Source organism: Lycium ferocissimum, chromosome 7 (assembly GCF_029784015.1).
Source record: "Lycium ferocissimum isolate CSIRO_LF1 chromosome 7, AGI_CSIRO_Lferr_CH_V1, whole genome shotgun sequence".
Lineage (NCBI taxonomy): Eukaryota > Viridiplantae > Streptophyta > Magnoliopsida > Solanales > Solanaceae > Lycium > Lycium ferocissimum.
This window is the reverse complement of record NC_081348.1, coordinates 4680271-4689689: the sequence shown is the minus strand read 5'-3', so window position 1 is coordinate 4689689 and position 9419 is coordinate 4680271. Positions and strand designations below refer to the sequence as shown.

The 9419-nt window shown below is 33.0% G+C and overlaps 1 protein-coding gene across 2 annotated transcripts; it reads right to left on the bottom strand.

Annotated features, from left to right (window-relative positions):
* Positions 1–263: 263 nt before the first annotated feature.
* On the bottom strand, positions 264–9037 carry LOC132063143 (protein DETOXIFICATION 43-like). Of its 2 annotated transcripts, none has more exons than XM_059455583.1 (14): positions 8884–9037; positions 4112–4237; positions 3879–4000; positions 3013–3291; positions 2708–2889; positions 2362–2497; positions 2139–2235; positions 1951–2051; positions 1564–1727; positions 1371–1442; positions 1140–1256; positions 942–1037; positions 685–806; positions 264–573 (listed from the first exon to the last, which is right to left on the bottom strand). In XM_059455583.1, exons 2-14 carry the CDS (start codon positions 4186–4188, stop codon positions 504–506), a joined length of 1635 nt encoding a protein of 544 aa, XP_059311566.1. In that variant the 5' UTR covers positions 4189–4237; positions 8884–9037; the 3' UTR covers positions 264–503. The 2 variants fall into 2 exon arrangements, with proteins under 2 accessions (XP_059311566.1, XP_059311568.1); XM_059455585.1 differs by lacking the exon at positions 8884–9037 and adding an exon at positions 4496–4862.
* Positions 9038–9419: the final 382 nt, after the last annotated feature.

The window sequence follows — 9419 nt, the reverse complement described above, 5'->3', positions numbered from 1 at the left end:
GATTTTGAATACTCCTTACTTCTTCGTGTATTTACTTCTTTATATTTTTGGACCTCGTTAGTGAAAATCCTGGCTTCGCCACGGATTATATGTACTTGTATGTTCTTGTCTCTTTACTTACTCTTTATAATATGATGTGTTTATATGTTAGTTTCACGGTATTAGAAGCATTATAATAGATAATCTAGGATTTTGACAAGCGTGATTTCACATTTTGGAGATAATACAACGGATTTATAGAAGACATTATGTCATGAAGATACGGGACCAAAAACATGTAGAAGTTTCATATGCCAAGATGTATTCTAGATATAGCTAGCTTCCATCCAATACAGAATCATAGGAAAAATGACATCGAAGTCAGACTATTATACAAACATATGAGTAGAAAAGTGTGTCGAATTTCTACCCTGTACGCCAAAAAAAAAAAACTCTGTAAGGAGAAGTACAAAGGAAAATAAAGATGGAAAACTTTATATTTAGCCACGTAAGTGCTAGCAATTCTATGACTTGGCTTCTGATAACATTGGTGGAACCCGCAGAAAACGCCATGGTCCTGTTCCTGTCCCCATCCTGTAAAACAATATCGGATCAGTTGATTTTATAGCTTAGTATAATTTTATTATAGTTGTAAATCAAAATTTTCAAAAGAAATTTTTACTTGTAAAAAAAATGACAAATTACCTCCACAAACCGGCAAATGTACGCAGGGCCATGAATATAGTTAAAGCAATCCATATTCCGATGTAACCATTGGTTTTGGAAAGGACAAACTCAGAGGTTATTGTTAGTGCACCAACCAAAACCTGCATAAAATTACTTACATTAACGGTTTGCTAATTAAATTCAAAAGCAAAGTTATTCAACTCTAGTTTTTGCTCCAATTAGTATTGAAATGGATATTACTAGTAGTAGTAGTAGTAGTATTAGCATTAGCTAACCATGGAATATGCTGAGTATGCAAAATCATTTGCTCCAAAGTTGACACCATCTAACACAAACGCCACTGAGTTGATTGGTTGTGTACCAGCGACAAACTGGCGATTGAGCATAAGAGGAAAGAATTGTTAATTAAAGATACTGAAAGAAAAGAAGAAGAATTGGAAAATAAAACTTCTGGTACTGTTAATTGAATGTACCGGGACGGCAATGGTTATGAGGCGGATAACATTTTTGTCCTTTGAAAAGACTCCTGATCCAAAATATAAACCAATTGCAACAACCAAAGCAAGTCCAAATCCCAACACAAATCCCATCTGCATAACAAAAATTGTATCAATATCAGCTTTTCAGGCACTGTCCAAAATTAGTGTCGGCTTAGGCCAAATTTGTTATAGTGCTACACTGCTAGTACTTATTAAATATAGTACCTGTAAGACTCGCACTCCTGCAGCCTTTGCTTTCTGGTAGTCTTTCTCAGCAAAGGAACTAGCAAGGATTGCCTAGAAAAGAAGAAGTCGCGGTAATCAGACAACAACTTGGATTGATTTTTGGTGTTACCGTATATCTTATTTCATTTCTAATAGTGACATCGTTGCATAAAAGCGTCGGTGGTGTCTTTACCTGTCCTGCTACAGCCAATCCATCAGCAAGTAGAGATGATGTTAGCCAGATTTGTAAGCACACTTGAAATGCAGCCATCCGTGTTGCGCCTAGCCGTGCAGCCAATGATGCAGCCAAAGTCACACAAAATGTGACAGCTATCACCCTTGCTAGTAACCAAAACCCTGCAAGTACAAATCATAAAATCAAAGTCCAGCAACTTAAGATATGTGATGCCCCTGCAGCTCTAAGAGCTTGTATGAATCGTTATTGATTTGATATCAGTAATGGTAGTTGTTTCAATATCTTAAGGATACATTGTACTGTGTACCCTGTCTTGTATAGAGTATTTGAAAGCAAACAAATAGGCACATGCCTGTCTTAAATCACCTTCAATCATTTACTTACCATTCTTAAGAAATTTGCTGAACTGCAGATCTTTCACACTAGGAGGTAACAACTCAACTTCCGTCATCAGTTTGCACAGGAGAATAATTGATATCAAGTACCTAAATGAGCCATAAAATTGTGATATTAGAAGCTGTGTGACTGACAATGTCCATTAATTAGTTTTTGATTAAAAAAAAAAGACTTACTGAGAAAGAACATGAGCAATGGCAGCACCACTAACACCCCAATGGAAAACAAAAATAAAGATTGGGTCCAAAATTATGTTTGTCAAATCTCCAGCAACTGATACACCAGAAAGAAAAAATAACGATAAAGAGTGAGATTAATTATCTTAACTTTCCTTTGATGTACTTTAAGTAGCTATCGGTTCAATTGCAGAATAAATGCTGCAATGTAAATACTAGTTACCAGTAGCGAATAACGGAGTTCTTGTATCCTTGAAACCGCGAAAAACGCCTTGCATAGCCAAAGAAAGGAGGACAGCAGGAGCACCAATCGCCCTCAGGGTCAAATACTTCTTTGCTGGAGAAAGCATAGGAGATTCCTGTATGATTTGGTAAAATAAAAGCATGTCAATCTTTCTGATATAATATAATTAAGTAATTGAAGTGTGTTATCTCTGACAACTTAAGCTTTCAGTTGAGATATTACATAATTTAACATGCAAAATGACATTTAATCTCTTGTTAACATGGATATAACACCTTCTATGCTCTAATGTAAAATACCAGTTATGATTGATTGTTAGACTTACAGATTTCACCCCCATTAAGCTCAAAATTGGTTTCGCGAGAAATATTAGAAAGATCGTTTGCAAAAGGCCAAGAATACAGCCCATGAGAATTGCAGTTGAAGCCGATGGAATATGTCGCTTTACACGTTTGAGTTTGGCTTTACTTTGATTATCCGAAGACTTGCATGCTATTGTCCCAAATTCTGTAAAGGTAACAATTTTTTGTTTACATTTTTTGTACTGTCAGTGTATATCTCTTAGCTGACCTGCTAATGTTTACATTTTTTGTACTGTCAGTGTATACAAATTGAACTAGTAAGTTATACCTGGTGCTGGTGCAGACTCTTTGGTTTCGTTATTGGTGGATGCACATTTTTCCATCTTCTCATTGTCATAAGTATCATCTGTTATCACTTTGTTATCATTCTTGTCCTCCTTACCTTTCTCCAAATCAGCTATTGCTGCTGCTTTTTCGCTAATTCTTCTAACAGTGTCTTCCTCAGCAACAAATGAAGTAGTTATGTTAACTAAAGGGAATATTGTGACTTTAGAGGCTTGATTGAAAATGGCTATTGATACTCCTACTGCTGCAATTTCGACCGAACCTGTTATGAAGACCCAACATTTGTAGGAAAAAAAATTAATTGAGAGATCAAAACTAAAAAAGATGATGAATTAGAATGTTATAGAAGAGATTATTATTATTATTATTTTTTTAAATGTTAAAAAAAGAGAAAGAAACACCACCTTGGTGCTAAGTGGTAAACTGATAGTAGTAACTAACAAAGTTAGCATTTTGCAGAGTGAACATTTTGTATTTGATGAAAAAGACATATTTTTTCTGCAATGATGGACAAAATAGAGGAATCGCCTCTTCCTCGGCTTGAACTACTTGTATCTATCCTATTTTTAGGACTAAAGTATTACTCCTTCAAACCCGATTTACGTGACACTCTTCCCTTTTAAATCGATCTCAAGAAGAATGACATATTTATCTCAAGGAGTTATAGTTTAACTTTGAATTTCAAATTTTACTGTTAATTAGACTACAAGTCCAAAAAAAAATATATATATTCTTAAACTTCACGTTTTTTGTCAAGCAAACTCCAAAATCCTGCGCTCACATTGATATATTGAAAGAATCCAAAAGGACATTTTGATTACTGATATTTTGAATGGAAAAGGTATGTACCTAAATGACCGATGAATGCTGTATCAATTAGAGAAGCAATGGGATCAGCAGCTAATGCTAGTGCTGCAGGGAACGCGATACGTAAGATTTCCATGCCAAGATCGTCGAATTTGAACACATGCCTGGACACCATAAAAAGAAAATTATATAAGCCACTAGAGTGGTGCTCCCTTACTCCGATATATGTGCTTGAACAAATTGAATGTCTATCGAAGTAACAATTGAAAATGTACCTAATATCTTCAAAGAAAACAAAGAGTGGTATCTTCCATTTTCTCTCAGTACAAGCTACATTGCCACCTTCAGCCATGACTCCCAGATTTTGATCGCTTTTCGAGCAAAACTCTTAGCAAGTGCACCTACAAATCATCAAAAATTAGGAAGGTGTTATGTTAAAAACAATTGAAAACAGGGAATGTGATTGTACAGAAACGCTGGTGCAAGAAAATAGCATTTTCAAGTATGCATATATAATTTAGTCACATGCAATAGATAAGAAAATAATCCAACGAATCACCAAGCATGCAACTTCTTCACGAGGGCAAAAATGAAACAAGCAAATCAAGAAAAAAGCAATTGAGGCCAGTAACAAAAGTGAAGTGAATTTACAGACTGACCTTTCTAAGTATCGATAAGAGGAAAATGAATTGGGTGACTCAATGCCAGATATTAGTGTATTTAAAGCATCTAGGCATGCACTAATAACCCTCCTTAGTTTCATGAAGACACGTGGTTTCCCCTTATTCATTTATTTACAATAAAATTGTACAAGTTCGGAAAATCAGCATCTTTTCTGGTATAAAAATCCAAAAGAGTTAAGAGTGAAATTATGACCAAAAAAGAAATTAATAACTGGAGAAATTAATCTGGCAAAAGTTTGTAGCTCTTGTTAATGAAAAGTTTATATGACAGTGTTTGATTGGACGCGAAGTTTAAGAAAGAAAGACTCATAAAATTTGTGCTCTAGAAAATGTCATAAATGTTTCTTTGACTATAAATCATTTTGTTTGTTTTTATTGAAAGCAGAGAAAGATGAAAGAAAGGAACAAACTCGGAATGGACAAAGAAAGTAGGCATGAATGAACCTGCCTCAGTTCCAATTCCCCTGGTAACATAACAAAGCAAAAATTGCACAAAATAGACCTCTCCATATCAGTCAATTAAAGTACTTTTTATTTTTATCTTTTTTTCAGACTCCTTACAAATGGAAAGAACACAATGATCAATCAACAAAACCAACATAGAGAAAGGTGTTTCTGTTCAAGTGTACCGTCTCCGAATAAGCCTTCTGTATTCAAGTTAAGAAATGTGAAGTCATTAACGTGATTAGTGATGTAAATTAAGTCATCACTATTCTCTAACGGATAATAAGCCTAATAAAAATAGAGTTTAAGTTTTATGCACTCACGGTCTAAGAACATTTACATCATCTGATTGTTTGAAAAATATTACAGGTAAGTCTATTCGATAAGTGTTACTGATAACATATGGTAAATGATAAGTAACATTCTATACATATTAAATTACATTGATAGCGTAAAAAGTTCTTACACCTGCTATGATTCTAGATCCTAGTTTGCATAAAATACTATGTACAAGATCTACTACCCCAACTACATAGTTGGAACTCCACTAGATATGTACATTATAGTTTTTGAAAAAAGAAAAAAAAAAGGAAAATTTCCAAAAATAAAATAAAATAAATGCATGAACAAGGAAAGAAAGGAAAGATCATGGAAATTACAAACGTTTATGAAAGAGAGCCCTGTTTTCAGTGTCATGAGTCAAATAACATTTTGACTACATTAAGATATATAGCATTCACACGACCAAAACTAGGAAAATTGTCTATGAAGACAAATGTTGTCAATCTCGATTCCAAAAGCAAGAGTATTTGTCTAACATTAAGTTCTAATCAATATGGTTTCTAGTTTTAGGCTCTTCATAGGTACGAACACGGGATGCTAGCTTCTTGCCTAGTTAAAGGCTCACTTATTTGCTATTTGTCCAAGGACACTTTTTTTCCCGGTGTCCAAATCAATTTTCGTGCATTTCAATTATTTTATGGGTACATGTTACCTCCATCAGTATTGACACTTGATAACTCTACCCATCAAGGTCTAGACACATGAAATGAAATTAAAAAACCTAATTTTTTTCCACTACTGAAATTCACGTTTCTCTTTTGAGCACTTCTTTTACTACTAGGCCACAACCTCGGATGTCCTATATATAACATGTGTATGTTTGTGCGATTTAGAGAGAGCACCGCCCAAAGGACTTACTAAGGCCAAAAACAACTGCTAATATTGATGTGTGTACTTGTTTTTTGGTTTCCCTTCTTCTCTTTATTACATTAAAAAGGAGGGAGAACAATTCACTTGAAGATCTCGAAATTTTGTTTTGGTTCTTGAATTTTTCTTTACCCTTTGCTTCAGGTTCCCGTCAACATCATCTAGTTAATTTTTGTTTGAGAACAATTAATCTCTTGTTTCTGAAAATACTAGTAGTGCTTTTACTGTCCAATACACGATCTCCAAAGGGAGAAAAAGAAGCTAAGTTCGAAAGAATAAACACATGCTTAAAGTATTCGTTGCTCAGAACTGATTAAACCCGAAATATGGGATGGCCAGAGAATGAATTTAGTAGTCTTGGCTCAAACTCTGTTGTCTTGGCTCAAACTCTATATTTATTTAATGCATTCAGAACACGGTACGTAAAAAGAGTTATGATCCAAAACCCATAAAATAAACATCTCAGATCCGTTTCTGACTAAATGATGACTATTTTGGGACAAAGGATGTTTATTATTGAGGCAAAAAATGAAGCGAAGGGCTCCATTTCCGCCCAGAGGCGGAGTTAGGATTTGAAATTTATGGGTTCAAAATTCAATCTCTTTTGAGTTTCTAGATTCTAAATTAATACTCCCTCCGTGCATTTTTACTTGTCATGCATTGACTTGTACGCCCCTTAGAATGACAATTTTACTATATCACCATAATTATTACTAAGTCATTTAATGAATAAATCATACTTTAAAAGTTGTGCAGTCATTAAGAATTCTACTTTCCAACCCAATAATTAATATTAAGGGTAAAATAGGTATGAAATAGTAAATTATCTCTTAATTTTTCAAACTAGACAAGTAAAAATTAACAATTAATTTTAGTATACAGGAAAAATAAAAATAAATGGAGGGTTAATTTGTATGTATTAAATAAATTTCTTCAAGGGAAATACAACCCTTATTTCTACTGGGCGAAAGATTTTTTATTTTGTCATGGGTAGGGAGAGATCATACATTATATGTTTTCCTACACTGAAATCATAGTATTTTGTTTTCATTGTCATAACAAAAGTAGTGCAGTTAGGTTTTTTTTGTTGGTTTCTAGATAAAAAGACGAGAGATTTTTCTCTTTAAAATTGTAGTCATTCGACTTCCCATCTCTCTCTCTCTCTCTCTCTCTTTCTCTCTTTCTTTCACAATCCAATAAAGTTGTTCGAAAGCAGTTTGGGTTGTTAAGATATGCTATGAGTAGAAGTTCTGATCAATCAAGAAATCAATCGAAAATTAAAGATGAAAATCAGAAATTTATTATAGGCATGTGGTTGTGATTTAACTCTAATTAGCTCCACCGATTAAATAGAAGGAGCAAAAAGTAAGCCGATAGCCAATTTATGACTTGACAAGAAAGATTAATAGTGAGTGAATCGATTCCAAATATTTGGAAATAAGTGGTGCAAATGTTAACCTATGATTTCTTTTCCACCAATAAGTGTAGGATATACTTTGTTTACATCATCTTTCTTTTAACTTTCTGTCTTATCATTTAATGGAAAACAATAGTGTTGTACACTAAAATTATTGTTATCTCGAAAAGAATGCCACTTGTACTCAATGTAATTGTTAACCAAAAAAAGAAAAGAAAATTGAAAGGTGAGGGAAGTGCATGGAGGAAGTAGTGGCATTCTAAAATTGTTCAAAGTACATAATCAACTAACAGAAAGAAGAGAAAAAAGAAGAAAGAGAGAAAACACCATACTTTTCAACGTGCGGCTAACAACATAGGATAATGCATATTGTTTGAACTTGGTCTATATTAATGTTGCTAACTTTTCCTCATCATCATGCACTACTGACTTACTATATCTTTTACTCCCTCCCCATTTTATGTTAAAACACTTTGACTGGTACGAAACATATTTTAAATTTTTTTATTTAAAAATAAGTTAGTTATAATTATTTGTGTAACTATAGATAATCTTATTTGTGTGGCTATAATATTCTTATTTATTAAAGCTAAATGAGAAGTTTAACTTTAAATTGTATTCAAATATAGAGAGATACCATTAATTTTTGGATAGATTAAAAAGAACAATGCCTCTCATAAAATAAAACAAAAGGAGTAACTAGTAGATAGGCACTTCTTTTTCTCGAGGAACAAAGCCAAAGAAAATAATTTGTAAAGTTGATTGGGAGTCTATCGTTTTTATCGCTAGATAGAATTAAGTGAATTTGAATCTTCTTGTCCTCTGTGTTTAAGCTTGAAATTAAATTGGTTAATGGTCCCATTAAAATATTTGAGATTCTTTTTTCTTTCTTTTGGCACTAAAAATGTTATAAATATAAAAACAACCTCTAAAAGGAATGTTTGGTCAGTGTAGCATGGTCTTCAATGTTTTAGTAGGGATAAAAATTAGGCATACACATGATAATACATGATCGATGGCACTACAAGTTAATGCTATCAGTCATCGAATATATAGGACAATGGCAGCAAATTATTAGTTCACTAACATATTCTTCAAAGGAAGAAGAGAGAAAGAACAAGGCAAGAAATAGAAATAGGAGTAATTAAGGTCATATGTATTACTAACAGTAACAAGTGAGAAGAAAACACATTGTAGCATACACGTTATATTGCTCTTTGCATTAATCTTGAATTCAAGTAACTAACTAAGACAAATAGAAGTTGATGTAGTAATTAAGAGTTTTTGGACATACCTTTGTGTGGAAGTTAAAAATACAAATGATTGAAAGCGCCAAAGAATTGAGCTGGCTCTCCTCTAGTCCACTGGCTTCTCTTAGTTTGCAGACATTTAATTTTCATTTCAATGGCCTATTTATAGAGGATATATATAGGGAGAGAGGGAAAGTGGCTGAATCATTTTTCCAGCGAATTGGTTTAGTAGCACTTTTTGTCCGTTAATTATGGATAAATTTCCGATTTTGGTTCTTATAATATCTAATCAAGTACATTGAACTTTCAATTAACAAAAGTATTTGTTTTTTTCTTTATCCCTTTATGTAGGAAATATATTATACTTACACTATTTTTAGAATTTATTACCCTCGAATATTGAGTAGTAATACAAAATTGACATTATACACGATTAATTGAATATTATAGCACTTTATAATTTGGTAAGTTTTTGAATAGTCGTAAGCAAATGATCAAAAGTGCACCACTTCAATTAATTAAATTTTCAATACACATAATTATATGTTATAAAGACCAAAATTAAAATTTGCTAATACCT

Excerpts from the sequence above, each read along its gene's own strand:
- LOC132063143 (XM_059455583.1), bottom strand. The coding sequence starts at position 4,188 with ATGGCTGAAGGTGGCAATGTAGCTTGTACTGAGAGAAAATGGAAGATA. Across the intron at positions 1,257-1,370 it reads CAGGAGTGCGAGTCTTACAG|ATGGGATTTGTGTTGGGATT; the intron begins GTACTATATTTA and ends TTTGTTATGCAG. Across the intron at positions 807-941 it reads CATACTCAGCATATTCCATG|GTTTTGGTTGGTGCACTAAC; the intron begins GTTAGCTAATGC and ends AATTTTATGCAG.